This window comes from Branchiostoma belcheri, unplaced genomic scaffold (genome assembly GCF_001625305.1).
Source record: "Branchiostoma belcheri isolate BF01 breed outbred unplaced genomic scaffold, Haploidv18h27 scaffold334, whole genome shotgun sequence".
In the NCBI taxonomy this organism is placed as follows: domain Eukaryota; kingdom Metazoa; phylum Chordata; class Leptocardii; order Amphioxiformes; family Branchiostomatidae; genus Branchiostoma; species Branchiostoma belcheri.
Genome location: NW_017803948.1, coordinates 79,211 through 97,968, shown reverse-complemented (window position 1 = coordinate 97,968; position 18,758 = coordinate 79,211). Strand labels below are relative to the sequence as shown.

The 18,758-nt window shown below is 38.9% G+C and overlaps 1 protein-coding gene across 1 annotated transcript in view; it reads right to left on the bottom strand.

Moving 5' to 3' along the window:
• The window catches only part of LOC109475358, a 15,863-nt gene extending 998 nt beyond the window's left edge, over positions 1-14,865 (bottom strand). Inside the window, exons 1-17 of the mRNA XM_019775968.1 lie at positions 14,793-14,865; positions 11,564-11,726; positions 8,679-8,779; positions 7,613-7,720; positions 6,747-7,136; positions 5,478-5,594; positions 4,476-4,737; positions 4,152-4,303; positions 3,655-3,876; positions 3,312-3,500; positions 2,880-2,992; positions 2,715-2,759; positions 2,456-2,565; positions 2,015-2,202; positions 503-844; positions 248-380; positions 29-97 (exon numbers count right to left, since the gene is read on the bottom strand). Coding sequence (XP_019631527.1) covers positions 29-97; positions 248-380; positions 503-844; positions 2,015-2,202; positions 2,456-2,565; positions 2,715-2,759; positions 2,880-2,992; positions 3,312-3,500; positions 3,655-3,876; positions 4,152-4,303; positions 4,476-4,737; positions 5,478-5,594; positions 6,747-7,136; positions 7,613-7,720; positions 8,679-8,779; positions 11,564-11,726; positions 14,793-14,865 — 2,777 coding nt within the window. The remainder of the gene's footprint in view (positions 1-28; positions 98-247; positions 381-502; positions 845-2,014; positions 2,203-2,455; positions 2,566-2,714; positions 2,760-2,879; positions 2,993-3,311; positions 3,501-3,654; positions 3,877-4,151; positions 4,304-4,475; positions 4,738-5,477; positions 5,595-6,746; positions 7,137-7,612; positions 7,721-8,678; positions 8,780-11,563; positions 11,727-14,792) is intronic.
• Between the last annotated feature and the right edge of the window lie 3,893 nt (positions 14,866-18,758).

The window sequence follows — 18,758 nt, the reverse complement described above, 5'->3', positions numbered from 1 at the left end:
GGCGTAGTTGGTCATCTCTATGTCAGACTGGTGAGACAAACCAGCCTCTCCGTCACCTGTACGCTTCTCCTTTGTTAGATCTCCCAGCAGCAGCATCCTAAATAACATTAAAAAAATTAAAATGACATGATTTTCAATACTTTCGAAATATATGCGTGATTGTTGATTGATGGTCATGTGTAGATATAAGATAAGGTTCTTTCAGATATATCAATAAGATATACTGAGCAAAAAAAATAGTAGGTACTTTGAAATGTAGCGGAGGAAAATAATCTTCGTCCGCGGAGACAGGCTGCCCTGCCGGTCGTGAATGACGATGATGGCCAGAGTGAAGAACAGGAATAATCCCATCAGCCCCATCCACAAGATGATCAGCGTAGCTGTAACATTAGAGATGGTTACTGGTTACCAGAATGCTTAATGAGTCATATCAAAGAAGCCACTGTCTTGAACAGATTGTTTTGAAAAGAATACTGTGAGGGTATATCTAATCTTTACTCACCGAAAAGAGGCAATGCCCCCTTGACAGGAAGTACGTCTGTCACAAACACGAGGGACACGACCATGGAGAGTAGAATGGTCACTCCAAACGCGATCCGGTCGCCCCTGTCTAAGGGCATGATAAATGTGATGTTCATCAGTACCACCAGGATGATGCAGGGTCCTACAGTAGTGGCGATGTGGAACAGCGGGATCCTCGACAGATGAACAGCAAGGCACGCCTCCCGGTTGTCTTTTGCGAAGATCTTATCCTTTCGGTACCATTCACCCTCCGGTGTTGCAGTAGAGTAAGAGTTGCACTGAGTGATTCCAATGTCGGCTGCAGGCATTTCCACTTGGCATTCTATGTTAAACATATCGTTCAAATAAAATAAATCCTAACTTAACTACTCCGTGAAGGAGGTCAGGACCTCCGGACGAAATGTTGTGAACAGAGGTTTTTTCGTGTTCGCAGCTAGAAAACGTTTTTTTTTTTTGTGTGTGTAATCGGCATGCGACTTTATACGCCGTCTGCGGGCATGCCCGGGATGATGCACAAATGTGCATTTTTGCTGTTGCTGTTTTCGCGGTCAATGTAATATTTCAGATGCACCCCTACAATTATGAGGCAAATTGGAACGGTCCAGAAAAACCCGATGTTTGGAATAGCGGGGAGTCGTTTAAACTTCATGCAGGGAGGGGCCGATAAGTTGTACCAGATGTTTTTTTTTTAAGTATTGGACCGAATCTTTAAGATGTTCGTAGCCAAAACGCACTGTTCTGTACGTATCATTTCTGTGTGGTGTGCCATTATGTCCGTGATGATGCACGTCTTTTTATTTTCACCCTAGCAGTTTTGATATTGAAATAAATGCATATTTTAGAAACATCCCTACTTTTACAATCCTGTGGAATAGGCCGTAGGCTTAGGTAGTTGGCTGGTAGCCTAGGTTCTCTAGGCAGATATTAGGTGGCTGTTGTGCATAAAGCCATAATGGTTACGAGTATCTTTGGGATTGTGGTTTGCACCTACTGCGATGCCGTGTCAAATGAATAATATGTAGTAAATGAAAGATATTGTTATGAAAACTGACTTTGTTCATATATTCAGATTGTTTATCTTATGTAGCCTACGCTAGTCAGTCTGCAACTATTTCCCCAAGGGGGCGGCAAACTTCTGGGCAGGTGGCCACCAGGAGCGCGATTTTTTTAGTCAGGCTAGATTAGGGATTTATCCATTTTACGATACGTTGTTACCAGTTGTTAAGTGATCACACACTGTTTACATATACTATACTGTTCTGAATCTGCAAAATATGAAACTTCACGGAGAATTGTCGCCTATTGACACTTGTTCTTATTAGGACAATAGGTATCAGAAATGTAGAGTACATAAGATTTTGGTTTCTTGTCCACGAATGCCAAACTCGTAGTTATGGGTTCATCCTCCTTCTGTAAAACATTGTGAAACATCATGTATAGACATCTTTGAAAAAGAAAACGGACATGAAAAGTAAATTTGCAAAAGCTTTACCGATGGTTTGTGCAATTGCTGTGGTTGCAGAAAAGCAGATTTTGCATTCCATGGTGTCTGCAGGAAAGAAGAAGGGGTCTGCATCACACACGGTGGTGGTCAGGGTTTCTACACTCCATTCCACCAGACCATCGCTGCTCACTCGGACCGGCACATCCTTCTGTAGGCCTTTGTAGACCGGATCGGCACTGTGAAGTAGCCAACAAATTTTGACCGTTTGTGTTTTGTCAATTGTATTAAAACGTTGCCTTCTTTTGTTTTTATATAATGACATAGACTTGGTATACAGGTCGTGCAGTTTTGGGGTAACGCAAAACGTAACCTATCCATTGTGTTGCTCAGATATACTAATTCATGTTTAATACGATAAAGGGAATTTCATGTTTGGATTGATAACTTTAAAAAGTGTCAATTAAAGAAGTACAGTGACTGTCAGCGTACTTTCTTTTCAGAGTTAATGTCGGTGTCCAAATATCGTTGCCGTGAACGCTGAGACTGGTGACGTCATCATAGTACTTCGGATCCCAACTCAGTCGGCTGTCCTGCCATGTCTAACGAAAAGAAACATTTTAATGCCCCAAACGACGAGAAAGAAAAAAAATATATTAACGTCTATAGGCCAAAATGACGTGACCAAAATGTTGTCTGCAAAACTTTCATTGACTTCATGTAATATTCTCATAACTACATGACAACTTACGAAATCGATGAAGACAGATGCAGTCAGTTGCTCCTTCTTTTCATCCTGAAATACAAGTTTCAGCATGAATGAAGGTGTATTTTTGCTCTTACAAGTGATTTTGTAGTGGAAACTATATATAGCTAGTAAGGGGGTATAAAGTGTGCAACAGATAAATGTACTTACCAAGTCGACAAGCTGTACCACAGATCCAGTGAAGTTAATGATAACATTCGCAGGTGGCAGACTTGCACTGAAAATGTCCAGTAGATCTTCTTGCAGCCTTTGCCTATGGTTTACTGCAGGAGGGTGCGTTTTTGTGTGTAAAATCCTTAAAATATGCAGAAACTGGTAAATATGAAATTGATTGTCTAAACACATGAAAATTATGATTTAATTGTTTCTGGTTTTAGTGTGTTGGATCATTTATAACTTATCAAACAATGAAAACAGCTGCAGCGTTGGTTTCGAATTGAAATCTTTTGTCTCTTCATGTTTATCTGCCCCAGAAATAAACATTAACGTGACACAAGAGTATTTTACGGACACACCGTAAAACGAAAATCTCGCTGTGTACAATCATCCACCTGTTGCAAAGACTGAGGTTTTCAGACTTACCTGAACAACTGGGTTTGTCATATTGCCAATTGCCCTCTCCGATGCACCTCACTTCATTGGTGTAGCCGGACTTGAGTTTGTAGCCTTCGTTGCACGAGTATGTGACCTTATCTCCTACAGAGTAGAACCTCTTGGTTGGAGATCTCTTGCCGTAGTTTGGAGGACCTCTGTCCCAGCAGCCTTCAGCATCTGGTGTATACAGTTAGATATAACTGTTTAGAGTCAGTGGAAAAATCATTATTGGCAGAGCTAACTAGAGCACAACATATGCATGTGTCCAAGAAGCAAATAATAGACGGTTCTGGAAAGCATGACAAAATTTTTTCCTTACAAGAAAACTTACCACACGGGATGACGTCACATTCCTCCTGGCTTCCATCTTCGGTCAAACAAAATGGCCGCTCCAGACCGGTAGGGTTGCGGCAGTAGTTGTTATCCAGGTTTGCCCAGGGGAACTCTGTCTTGTAGTAACCAGCTTGCGGAGCTGACCACTCAGCACAATCTGCCCCGGATGTAGTTTTACTCCATGTGCCACGGTAGTTTATGCCGACGCCGTGGTAGCAAACTGAGGAATACAAACCAACACATATCAGCAGGCAATAGTGTATGTGTCATGATGATACAACCTTTATCAAATGCTCCCACAAGTAGAGCTTGTAGAAATGATTAATCATTTAAAGTTATAATACTCTTATTTAGTGAATAGTTATAAAACTCTTATTAGTGAAGTTAATATACAAGAAAATGGTCATGGTAGAGTCATATTGGTCATGGTAGAGTTGAATTTATTACAAAAACTAATTCCCGCAGAGAAACGGACTAAAAAAACTTCATTTTCACCTTCGTTTCCCTTCTTGGCTGAATTAGGATTCCAACAATTGTGATCGGATGAAGGAAACAATCTACATCGCGGCAGCTGGTTCTTTATCCAGTCATCAGCCGTGTTGAGCACTTCTTCACACCACGAGCGGCATGGTACCAGCTGTGTTCCCCTGAGAAACATCAGTAGACATAATACCACGTAAGTAGCACGTTTACGAGGTTTGTTACATTACACATGCAAAAACTGACGTCATGTTGCTTATGTTGAAGCATATAAGGTTACCTATTAGGTTGTTAAGTAAAAAACGTGAAGTTATTATCGTTAGTATCTTTTCCACTCACATGCATGTGGTCATGTTGCCTGCATCTGGTAACAAAGAGCAGCGAGTCTTGTTCTCTTCGGAGACATTGCATTGTGGGAAAATAAGCGTTGATATGAATGTCCTCATCTCTGGGTGGTATTTTACTGCGATGCTGTACGAAATGTTGAGCAGCTCCACGACAGAGGAATTCTGTATCTCCTCAAATGTCGTCAGTCCCAGCTGATTCGGTAGCATTGTAAGCCTGCTGTCAATTTCAAAATCCTCAGGGATTGGTTCGCATACTGAAAGGTTTAAAACAATTGATAATGCTATTTTCAATGTTTTCAATCTTGACAACATTAAACAAGACAAGCTTTCTAAACAAAAGGTAACTGTAGCATGAATTCAAAACTGTACTATTGACCACTAGTGTACGAGGACAATCTGGTTTGTTCCTTAGGTTAATTTCTTCTGTCTTCTGTGGCCACTGGACTACTTTGCCCATCTTAGTTAAGACATGTTTGACGTGACTTTGTACATGAAGAAATGAGGAAATTCAGAATTCTTCAAACATAAAAATAAGTCATGAAAGAAATAGCATGAGTCTTACCAAACCATACCATACATTAATTTTCTCCCATTGATCACTAATGCTGAGGTCACCTTTCCAAACCGTGGGGCAGTCTTGTGGAATGGAAATGGAGCCTTCTGATGGGTTGATGTCTTCTGACTATCTGATAACGTTTGTTATGCCTAGGTAACCATTCAAAACCGAGTCTGTCTGGTTTTGACACTAGCGGTAGGGACCCGGACTTAAAATCACCCCGGACCCCGGAAAAATACGTCTGGACGAGGCCGTAACCTAATTATGACCATGACAGCCGGCATCCGCCCAGCTTCATGACGCCGGCTGTCGTCTAGACTGGGAACATGCATCTTGGGCGCCGTTGGAAATGTGACTTCTGCATTAGGAATATTGACTTACGAACAACTGCAAGTTTAGTACACGTACATGCTACATGGCCTCATAACAGTGACTTACCACAGCCCTCCTCATCACTCCCGTCCGTACAGTCTGCGATCCCGTCACAACGCTTCCAGGATAGGATACAGGCAAGTCCGTGTCCACAGCGGAAATGTCCCAGAGAGCAGCTGATTGCTTTACATGTACAAAGATCATAAACATAAAGTTCTTGAAAGGGTATCATGTATTTTTGCACCAAAATTGGAATATTTTATTACAACTTTTTTTCTGTGATGTAATTAACTTGCACACCAATTACAACATGTGATATGTTTGTTCCTTAATTTCGCATTTTTGACATATATAATTGGCGCTAAAACACTCTGTTGGGTTAAGGCTGTCCAGAGTACCTGGTCGCCTACTATGCTTGAAAATACCTCCAATTTGGAGGAAAGACAGAGGACTAATGGACGAGTACAACTGTGTGCTACTATGTCACCTAAATATTATAAATCAAGATACAGACATATTTATTATGATGTATTATGGTAACTGGTTTCTGTAAAAATGTGTATTCTATTTGCACAATCAATATCCGCCTGTGTTTCGTTCTCAATCACCAATGTCACAAGCTTTAATAGTCATATCATGGAATGCACCTGATTTATAGAATTTCCCCAATTACATTCATCCATATTTGCTGCATAATTGTCACATCATTATATCAAGCATCACGTACGCTACCTACATGGCAAAAATTACGACGATACGTCAACCGGTTCTTGAGTTTTCTTTTTTTTAAATATTTTCAAACATATAGTCCTGCAGTTCAAAAGCAAGCCGCTTGGGGCCCACATCACTTCTTCCCCACCACAAGAGCTACCTACCATCCAAATTTCGTCACTTTAGCATATCTACATCATGAAATATCAAAAGCGGAAGTACCATAACAAGCCGCTAGGGGGTCCAAAATCTAATCATTTTCAGGTCCCACCAAGACCTACCCACCTACCAAGTATATCAAGAGAAATCCATTAAGGCCTTCTCAAGTTATCGTTTTCACACACACACACACACACACATACACAATCACTTCTGAAAACATAACCTTCTTGGTGAAGGTAATAACAACATGTATGTAAGGAGTAACATAACTTAGAAACTTTCGATTCTAAGTTTACAACGGTTACCCTAAACACAAGATTGTCTTGATAAAGTATCTAAGAAACCAAGACAAATGAAATAAACTGATACAAATGAAATAAACACAAGGCCTGCATTTGTTAAGTATTTACTGTAATTTTAAGAAAAACTTATGTTGGTTTTATAGAACGTTATGTGACATACCTTCATTCAGCTGGCAGATAAACTTGTAAGCAGAGGAGCACGGTGCGTCATTCCACTCTGATCCATAGTAGTTCGCGCAGTTTTCTCCCTCGTTACCGTTGGGTTCTCCCGGCTGCCAGAGGTTCCAGTCGGTACTGATGTCGTGTGGAGTCCCGTCTTCCCACACCCACTCACCCTCACTGTTCCCATCATTTAGGCCAAACCAGAAATGTGAGATTTTATTCACGGCGTTCTTCAGCTCTCTCACGAAGTTGTCCACGTCTCTGTCCTTCGGCATGGCCAGGAGCGCCCCGTCCGCTGCACACACCTCTCTGGCCTGGCTGTAGGTTCTGTCCTGGTCGTACGCCTTGAAGCACGCACCCCCGTATGCAGTATAGCCAGAGAGACAGCCTATACAGAATATATAACACAACACTGCACGAAACGTTGGATTTACCAAAGGTAGTAGACTCGGGTAATGTTCACTTTGTATATAACATCTGGGTTCACAATGGTAGTAAATAAAAGCCACGTCCGGTAATTTCAATGACAACTCTTGTCTGGAATTACCGTAATTGACTTTTATTCACTTCAATTAAAGTCCAGTAGTATTTACTAAAATAAAAAAAAGAATGTAAACATTACCCGACTTTACTGGTATTTGCCTTTATTCTTCGGTTAAACATTGTCATATGTATGACACTGGTGTGCATTGCAAGTTAAAAATCATATCAAACTGCATATTGATCACATCTAAATATACTTTTATAAACTTGTCTACGGAATCCACAAACCATCGGAGATGACTTAATAATGTAATCAAGTGTGCAAATCATATGAGCTTCAATTTTGGAGACGCGCGAGCCGCCAGACGACATTCTACTCACAGGTCATTCCATCCTCCTGCAGTTCCCAGGAATCCCTACAGGCGCACGTTCTTCCTCCCGGATGGGCAAGGCACAGCTCCTGACATCCTCCATTGGACAAGGAACAGGCTGACATGCGGATACATGGGCAAGTTAGGATTGTGATTTATATTAATCTGATTACACCCCCCCACCACACATATATATATATATATATATATAGAACTTTATTGCACGACAATTGCACATGGTACAATATATGGCAAACTACATTAAGAGAGTGACAATTAAATAAATGTGTTGAATAAGATCTAAGGCCACACCAAGTAAATTCTATGAATGACGTCCTTTGGAGACCCTAAATCTAATGCGAGAGGGCGAAAAAAAAAACAAGAAGGGCCATAAAAAACAAGATGCCTAGATTAGAAATAAAGTAAGAGACGATAAATGTTAGGACAGTGTAACAAGCCAGAAGTCTTTTCATCATCTGACGATTTGCGGGGCTGTCGTGACTCTCTTGTCATAGTTACAGGAAGCGGAATTTCTTGGGTTTCTTTTCTAGAAACAGGCCAAAATCCATGCGCGCGGGGACGTCATCCATAAAATTTACTTGGTGTGGCCTAATGTCGGATGAAACCTAACATATCTATATCATAAATATTCAAATAATAAAGGATAGACTTTGATAAAGTGTTACGATCGAGTGGGCTAATGACGTTTTGGTGTTTTTTCTAATGACAAGGCATTCCTTAATATATCTACCTATTTTTGCGTTACTACCTATATGTAAGATATATTCAAATCTGTCTCATATATCTATCTATCTATCTATCTATCTATCTATCTATCTATCTATCTATCTATCTATCTATCTATCTATTTCTCTCTCTCTCTCTCTCTATATATATATATATATATATACGTGTGTGTGTGTGTGTGTGTGTGTGTGTGTGTGTGTGTGTGTGTGTGTTTGTATGTGTGTGTGTGTGTGTGTGTGTGTAAGAAACATAAGTAAAACCCTCTATTTTAATTTATACTATGTAACGTTCTGGACTAAAACAATAACCTTCCTGGCGAAGGTAATTACCATTTGTGACGTTAGGAGGCGCTGCTGTGGACAGGTAGATGCTCCCCGGATTAGTCAGGTCATCAACGAAAACAGACTGGTTCATACTGGTCTTGGATAACCTAAAGATGTGATATTTAATGTTATGTCTGCAAATCGTTACACAAAGACTAGAGGGGAAAGGAAAGACCTGGTCATGATCAACTACATTGATTAATACTTTTGCATTCGTTTTAAAGATTATTGAAATTTAATTGCAAATTCATGCCCGAGTGCTAATTGCAAGAACATGCTAACAAATTAAACAGTATAAATGATGATAAGTAATGCTAATGCTGCTTAATATATATTAGTTTTGTAGTTATTGTTGGGTCCGATTTTCCGTGTGCAGTGGAGTATGAAATGGCCGACATTTTGCGAGATGTATGAATTGGGAGGTGTTAATAGAAATGCAGTTTTTTGTAGGCTGGGAAGGTGAATAAAGCTGGGGAACATTTTGGTGACTATTCAAAATAACTGATCTCTTTCGGTGCCATAATAAGGGCAGTGACAAATAAAGTGCATTTCATCATCCACTGCATTTCCTGTACAATATTTACATATTCTGTCGTTAACAGACAATTGTTTGTATCTACCCTTTTCTATTTGTAATGTATGTGCGCTGACTCTAAGCTTAAATATGGATGATCTAACATTAAAGCAAAGTCTTTGATGTAAAGAATTTATTTTTTAATTGCGTTTTTGAATGGGAAGTCTTCGAAACACTAAGACGACTAAAGACGAACAAAAGCAGTGGCCCCGATGACCTATCCCCTAAAATTGTTAAATGTTTTGCAGCAGAGTTTGCTGAAGTTCTTACCCACATATTCAACTTGTCCATTGAGGAAGGCATTGTCCCCGATCAATGGAAACAGGCATTTATTTCCCCCGTCCCCAAAGAGACACCAGCTTCTATTGATAACTTAAGACCGATATTGTTGACGTCTATACTCGTTAAGGTTCTTGAATCATTCGTAGCAAAATGGGCCCTCCAAGATATCACGAAAGTGCTCGATCCAAATCAGTTTGGCAGCCGAAAAGGCATGTCAACTGTCCACTACCTGACTACCATGACGGATTCTTTACTCCGCAATGCAGAAACACCAAAGAATGTTCAAACAATCTTACTGACTGATTTCAGCAAAGCTTTCGATAGAATCAACCACACAAATCTTATCAATAAAATGTTAGAATGCGGAGTCCGTACATCAGTTATGCCCTGGCTTTGCAATTTCATTACTAACCGTTCACAGTGTGTCCGATATCATGGTAAAACTTCACAGTGGAAAAGAATTTCATCTGGTGTCCCGCAAGGTACAAAATTAGGTCCCATTCTCTTTTTGATTTATGTAAACGATGCCCTCCAAATCAATAGTCCAGATCGTTACAAATATGTTGACGATCTTTCTATATGTGAAAGCAGACTGCTCTATGAACCCAGCCTTATCCAACCATCCCTCGATCAATTGAATGTCCGGGCGACCCGAAACGATATGATGTTAAATGCTGACAAATGCAAGCTAATGATGATTTCCTTTACATGAGACCTTCCTCCCTCCAGAAGTAATTTCTGTCAATAATAAACCCCTACAATACAACGACGATGCGTGCATTCCCGGTCTATGGCTATCCCATAATTTGAAATGGGACAAGCATGTTGAATCCATTACATCATCATCATCATCATCATTCATCCTCCGTAGAGGTGGAGCATACAAAGTTAGTTCGCCACAACTGTCTGTCATACATCACTGAGAAAAGTTCATGTCCCTCCAAGCCAGTTTCAGTTTCAATAAGTTTCTTAACTGTTATCTTTGGGCGTCCAACTCTTCTCTTACAGGTATCAGGGTTCCAGAGTAGAAGCCTACTGGCTGGTTCTTCACTACGTATTACATGACCGGCCAAGCTTAGTCGTCGACATTTGACTACTGAAGTTACATTTGGTAGCGAACCGTATAACTGTTCATTAGTAGTGTGTTTCCACCATGGTGTATTGAAAACCACTCGCAACATCTTCGTGTCCATTACAAGTAAAGCTAGTTCTCGACTTTTCCTACTAAAAAAATTAAAACGCTTTGGGCTCCCCCCATGCGACCTCAGCGCCTTTTACCAAGTCTATATACGTCCTATTTTAGAATATGCATCTCCCGTCTGGACCTCTAGCATTACCTTACAACAATTCAGAATGATCGAACGTATAGAAAAATGTGCAATGCGGATAATTCTCGGTCCCACGTATACCTGCTACAACAACGCCTTATCCTGCCTGTGTCTCCCATCGCTGGAAAAGCGGAGGAAAGACCTGAGTTTAAAATTCGCTAGATCCCTTTTCAGTTCTCAGTTTAGGTCTTGGCTGCCCCCGTGTCGTGAGAAAACCTAGATCAGAAGCTGCAAGGAGTCAAACCAACTCGTTCTCCCGCTTCCCAAAACGAATCGATATAGAAATAGCCCAATCCCGTACTTTACACATTTACTGAATAAATACGGACAGTAAACCTTCCATACCAAGTCCTGTATTTTGAATGGTAGTTTAGAAGGCAGTAATATTGGTCGTCAGTTAAATATCGTAATGGACTTTTATATTAATTGTTATTTACTATGCTATATTAAGCACTACCTGTTAAGTGCGAATCTTATTTATCTATTTCCTGTGTAAAGTTTTTAGCTAGTATGGAATTGAATGTAGTAATATTCCGATTGACTTGTACTACCTGTCAAGTGTTAATCTTATTCATTTCTCTGTAAAGTTTTTAATCTAAGTATGTAATTCAACGTGATTGCGTGATCAATCAATAAACAAATTTATATAATATAAAACGTTCCATTTCGTTTTTAAAGGCTAAAATAGATTAAGGGGATTTTCTTACCTTCTTACTTCACCAGCGAAGAGATGTGTCCAGTAGACGTAGTTTTCATCAACCGCTATCCCTGTGACAGTTTTCCCGTCTCCAGGCTTAACAAGTTGTGTATTGTTGCCGAGCAAGTCTGAGCTGTGGATGCTGTCAAACGCAGAATAGTACAACCGATTCTCTGGATAAAAGAAATAATAATAAATGGTTTGGTTTATTGGCTAAACATCACCCGTGCAATCGCAGCCTTATAGACTGCTGAATTGATGCAGGGTTTAAAATCAGATGATACAAATGGTAACAAGAGTTCTGAGATTTCATACCTCCATAAAATATGGGCTTGACGTGTAAATGTAAATTTCCTCTTTAATTATGCAAATGACTTCCACATTAACATAATAAATGCATTGTGATGTTAACTTACACATGTACCAAGTATGAAATTCTAATCATTTACCCATAGAATTTTCGCATTTTCAAATTATGACCTCATTTGCATAATTAAGGCGAAAATTCTATTGGTATCTGTTGATGTTCCATCTGCCAAAGATTACATACATTATATGTATGAAAGTACTATAATGTAATTATAGAATTTCCTCATTAATTATGCAAATAAATTCCTCATTTGCATAATTTGCATTTAATTATGTACGTCTCTCTCTCAACTACCTACGTACCATAAATGATGAAAAGACATTGTTCCTATCTGGACTTTTTGGCTTTTAAAGATTTCCCCCGAAAGTCGCCTGCAGTTCCAGAACAAGTTGCTAATAAAACCAAACCCACACCCCTTATTCCTGACAGGACAATCTATCTGTCACCTAAAAATCAATGCCATAGCATGTGCAGGACAAAAGATACAAAAACCGGAAGTTCCGCTGCAGTACCAAGGTCATCCATCAGGAGGCCCATATTTGGCCTTGTTCTTTGTCTTCCTAAGACTTACCAGCATACCAAATATCATCACAATCCATAAATGCGTTATGGAGTTATGCTGACTACAAATGTGCGGAAACACAAACACACACAGACAGACGCGCCAAAAACAATACCTCCATTTTTCATAGAGGTAATAATACACAATTATACACATAATACACATGATACCAATTTTTTGTGGAACTGCCGCAAGGGTCTGTGCGGCTGCCAATCGGCGCCACAAGGTGACCTCAATACTGCTTTTCCAAACCGAAGTTCGGTACCCATTCACACCTGGGTGAAGTGAGGAAAGTCGTATTAAGTGCCTTTCCCAAGGATACAACGTCGGGGCGCATGTCCAGATATGCCCCCGGTACGACTCGGAATTGAACCCGGGTCTCCGGGGGTCACAGTCGAATGATCTACCACTACGCCACCCGACCCCACAATACACCTTTTAAAGCAGAAACATATTATTCGGATAACCTTCAAATCAACAAATATATGAATATGTTGTCTATGTGTATACCTACCTACCTATACCTACCTACTTACCTACTTACCTATGTCTCTAGAAATAGATTGTTAAATATAGATTGGAAACTAAAGTACACATAAATTATTAAAGGAATTTCTAGTTTTTAATATCCCCATGAAAAATGGAGGCATTGCTTGTTATTGGTCTGTCTGTGTGTGCGCATCGGTGTGTATTTTGACAGTTTTGTAGTCATCATAACTTCAGAAATCCTTCATGGAGTGTGATAAAGGTTTGTTGGAAGGTCGTACGAAGACAAAGGTCAAGGTCAAATATGGCCTCCTTGTGGATGACCTTGGTACTGCAGCAGAACTTCCGGTTTTTGTATATTTTGTTCTAAACATGCGATGGTTTTGATATTTTAGTGACAGATAGCTTGTCCTGTCAGGAATAAGTGGTGTGAGTTTGGTTCCCCCAGCTGCTTGTTCTGGAACTGCAGGGCACTTTCGGGCGAAAGTTTTAAAAGCCAATAAGTCCAGATAGAAACAACGTATTTTCGTCATTTTTGGTAAGTAGGTAGCTGAGAGAGAGATGTACATAATTAAATGCAAATTATGCAAATGAGGAATTTATTTGCATAATTAATGAGGAAATTTTACAATTACAGTGTTTGACATTATAGTACTTTCATACATGTAATGTATGTAACCTATGGCAGATGGATCATCACCAGATACCAATTATGCAAATTATGATCTAACTTGCATAATTAATGCAAAAAGTATATGACTCCTTAGTGGTTAATGATGGGAATTCCATACTTGGTACATGTGTAAGTTAATCACAAGTTAACATCACGATGCATTTATTATGTTAATGTGGATGTCATTCGCATATTTAAAGAAGAAATTAATTATTACATGTCAAGCTCATGTTTCATGGAGGTATGAGATCTCGGAACTCTTGTTCATCTTGTTTAGAGTGCTACCGGCCATTTGAAATTGCGCCTAGTACCGAGAGTCGACACATTGGCCGCCGCCATTTTTCCGCTTCCGCCTTCGCTATAACGTAACCGTAATTAAATCTTGGTGCTTTCTCTGGTCTTCTTGTGTTTACTGCATACAGATTATTACAAAATTTAGCCCCGTCTTCTAACTGTAGGTTATACGATCCATCACCCGGAGATAGGAGTGAAGTGTCGGTGCTTTTAAAGGTTTTTCTGTTGTTGGTCCGTTGTGCTTCAAAATACATGGCGGAGTACAAGAAGGTTCGAACTTCGCGGTCACGTCATCCCAAGAGCGGAAAAATGGCGGCCAATTTGTCGGTGTGCCAGCTGCAACTTCAAACGCTCTAAACAAGACGGACTACCAAACTAAGTGTAGGAAATCACTTTTCAGACATACCATATGTATGATGCATTGACGTACAGTTTTTTAAACCTTTTGTTCCCCTTTACTTACTTTATCAATGATGCGATATAAAAAAAAATAGATAATTTTTTGAAATCTGGTAATTATCAAAGTTAGCTCAATATTTTTCTCAACTTACGTCATCGTGACGTAATCGTTATATCCCCCCGAAGGGTGGACGACAGCATTTAACTACTTTACAAAGCAGATTAATAAGGCTGTTACTTCAAGATTAGAACCTTGTAGTATAAGAAAACAATGTCTTCATACAAGACATCAACGCATTTAGCAATAAAGTTGATATACAGTTACATGTAGACTAAAGATATTAAAAATGACAACAAAGAAGTACGTGTGCCCTATAAACCGTGATTAAGTCCTCTGCATACTTATAGGTTGTCGCCATAATGTGCGTTTCTCTATTGCTTGCTTGCTTTCTCACCTTTGTAGTCTATTGTAATGGCGAAAGGTCTAGTCAGGTTTCCGATGATAGTTGTGTGGTTGCTGCCGTCCATCGCTGCTCGATCAATGGTTCCGATCGAATGAAAATCCGACCAGTACATAAGTCTATAAAGATGAGCCGCCAAAATTAAAATAATAAACCCCTTCATCTGACATGTGAATGATGAGTGTGATAAAAAGTAAGCTGGCACCGTACCTTTAACGAGGTTATAGCAGAACTGGTTTCTATCAGCTCAGTAAACAGTTCTTATTAAAATATCAATACCTCTTGTTGCATAGGAAGGACTACATTTTTTCTCAAAGAAAACGTCAAGAATTACAGATGGAAACATTCTCTCTCTATAAACGTATACCAATATTATGAATATTGTATTCTATATATTCAAAAGGATTTATTATTTTTTTTCAATTCAGAGCAAAATTAATAAAGATATTAGCAGTTTCAAAGAACACCAGATCATCTCTGTCCACCATTTTTGGTCAATAAATTCATAGCAATTGGAATGGAAAGTAAAGAATATACTAATGGCATGCATGCGGGTCTACAGAGCTTTTATTGCAACCATTTTCAAACCATTTTTATTTCGGATAGAATCACCCGTTTCTGGAGTCCAGGGCCAGCATTTTAGGATTGATAACAGTGTCGGTCGGACGTGTCCTGGGTAGGGTTAGAAGTGTCCTAGTGAAGGAACCGTCCTTCCTGGCCACTGAGATAGATTGTGCAAGGTCGCTGCAGTATACATTCCCACCACCATGGTCCAATTGCAGGCTATAAGCTATATTTTAATAAAAATAAAGATATCATCATCATCAGATGATGATAAAAGCAATGCGAAGAGATTGCATTTTATTGGATAGAAGACTATTGTGCATTTTAAATTTGTGTTCAAAATCGTTTACATATATAATGTTATAAGACAAATAGTGATATTTTGTTCATTATCCCTCCATGAAATAGCTTGTTATTTTGTAATCTTTTGGTGTATTTCAATAGAGATATTATGAGTCAAACTTTGTTTTTATCAGCAGAATGATTTGTGGTGGCACTTTGTATTGGAAGGGGTTGCCTATATTTATTAAGCTGTCATGTGCAGGCGTTTAGTGTCTTGTTACCATGGTTTGTTTACTTTGATGGCCTGCAGGTCATTTGCCTGTACATGTAGGTCAATGACCAGACAGGCAAATGACCTGCAGACCAGACAAACAAGATTTATTACCTCAGTCCTGACATCAACAGCCTCACTAGAGAGCACACTCTAGCCATGAGAAAGGAATTTCAATGATACACAAAATTTCACCTTCAAATTACCCACCATCTGCAGACACAGATTTGAACAACTGACTAAACATGTACATCACAGACGCTACTTTGGATCAATAAACTACCATTAACAGCACTAACAGACAACCCTATAATACAACCAACCAACCAAAAAACCAACCATCGTGAAGAGGTGAGGTCAATGACCTCTCAGGAACACATAAACAAACCACCCCATTCAATGACCCATTCAATGACGATATTTCCTGCAGACTTTGTCTATGGGTAAAATAGATTGGGCTGCCTGGACCTGACCTGCCAGCTTGAGGTATAAATAGAAACACTCTGTCCCAACTTTGGGGTCAAACAGACCATCCTATTATGAAATAGGCGTGAAAATGTGAAAATCCTTTTAAATTGAGTAATAAAAATATACGACAACCTGCTAATGCACTCTAAAACGCAAAGAGGCTCAACAACTACCCACATACCAAATATTATACCAAACCATCCACCAGATTTTCCAAACATAATCAACACAAAAAGACCAACTTTAAACATATTGTAAATATCAAACGCAAACAGCTAGGAAGCCCAAATTTAAACCACTAAACCATAGTAATAACAACTACATGCTACCCTAATATCGCACAAACAGTCCATAACGCGCAAACAACAGAATAAAAAAATTAAACTGCAGTACCAAGGTCAATCACCAGGGGCTCAAATTCAACCTACACAATCCCCAAGGCCCCATCCATCAATCTGCCAAATATCATACAGTTCCTTTTCACCAATCTTCAGATATCAGACCAAAACATGAAACGGACCAAAAACAATACCCCCATTACATGGAGGGTAAAGGGAGAATATCACTTAAGAAATTCGATATCGATGAGCAGTAACAAAAATGAAAGGGAGAATATCACTTAAGAAATTCGATATCGATCAGCAGTAAAAAGAAACGAACTGGAGAATATCACTTAAGAAATTCTATATCGATGAGCAGTAACAAAAATGAATTGGAGAATATTACTTAAGAAATTCTATACCGATGAGCAGTAACAAGAAATGAATTGGAGAATATCACTTAAGAAATTCTATATCGATGAGCAGTAACAAAAATAAAAGGGAAAATATCACTTAAGAAATTCTATATCGATGAGCAGTAACAAGAAACGAACTGGAGAATATCACTTAAGAAATTCTATATCGATGAGCAGTAACAAAAATGAATTGGAGAATATCACTTAAACCGGCCAGAATTTTGCCCTGGGCAAGAACAATAAGGAAGTGCTCCCACTGTGACCTTCCCAGCAGATTGTACAGTGAATTGGCCCATAAACTCATAAAAATCCCAGACAGTCTATCCTTCAGAACAAAGGCAGGAGCATTTGCATACTGGTCAGTTTTCAAAGATTCAAATTTTTTATGATCTACTGGTTTTCAGTGTAACATTTTCAAAAGACAGAATGACCCAGATACTTGTTACAAAGCCACATAAGCAAGAAAATTGCAACTTTCAGTTTGAAAAATCAACCTTGATCAAATTCCAACTTTCAAATCAGCCTTGTCAAAGTTTTATCCAAGAACATATATAATGCCCTTACTACATAGATGTAATTTCCTTGCTGTATCAAACTTTCAAAGTCTCTACTTGTATCTGTCTTTCTCACAACTGAATTAGCTTTGGCAGTTTTGAGTCTGACATACATGTATGGCTTATAAAAGTGATGCCTACTTGCATTGCAGTCAGATAAACCAGTATGGACTTAGACTCTGTATGTAGAACTGGGCATGTATTCCAAGGTAAGGTCTCAAGCTACAAGCCAGATCTTGGCAAGCCAGAGCTGTCATTACTAGTATACTTTTATATTCTGGGTTACTAGGGAATATAGCTTCTTATATATATGTGTGTCTCATTTCAAAGTGTCTTGAAGAGAAATTTTTACTTGGCAAGCTAAACTGTCTTAGACAGGCCTCCCCCCATGTACACTGCACGGCTGCCAGGACAAGACTGAAGTCTGATAGTTTATGTTATCGAATTTATATCGGCAGGGTGGGGTCATTATATAGTATTACTGGCCTCTTTAAGAAATTCTATATCGATGAGCAGTAACAAAAATAAAAGGGAAAATATCACTTAAGAAATTCTATATCGATGAGCAGTAACAAGAAACGAACTGGAGAATATCACTTAAGAAATTCTATATCGATGAGCAGTAACAAAAATGAATTGGAGAATATCAGTTAAGAAATTCTATATCGATGGGCAGTAACAGAAATGAAAGGGGGGATATAACTTTAGAAATTTTATATCGATGAGCAGTAACAAGAAATGAATTTGACAATATCACTTAAGAAATTCTATATCGATGAGCAGTAACAAAAATGAATTGGAGAATATCACTTAAGAAATTGTATATCGATGAGCAGTAACAGAAATAAAAGGGGGAATATAACTTGAAAGATTCTATATCGATGAGCAGTAACAAGAAATGAATTGAAGAATATCACATAAGAAATTCTATATCGATGAGCAAAAATAGAAATGAAAGGAGAAATATTACATAAGAAATTCAATATCGATGAGCAGTAACAAGAAATGAATAGGAGAATATCACTTAAATATATCGATGAGCAGTAATAGAAATGAAAGGGGAGATATCACTTAAGAAATTCTAT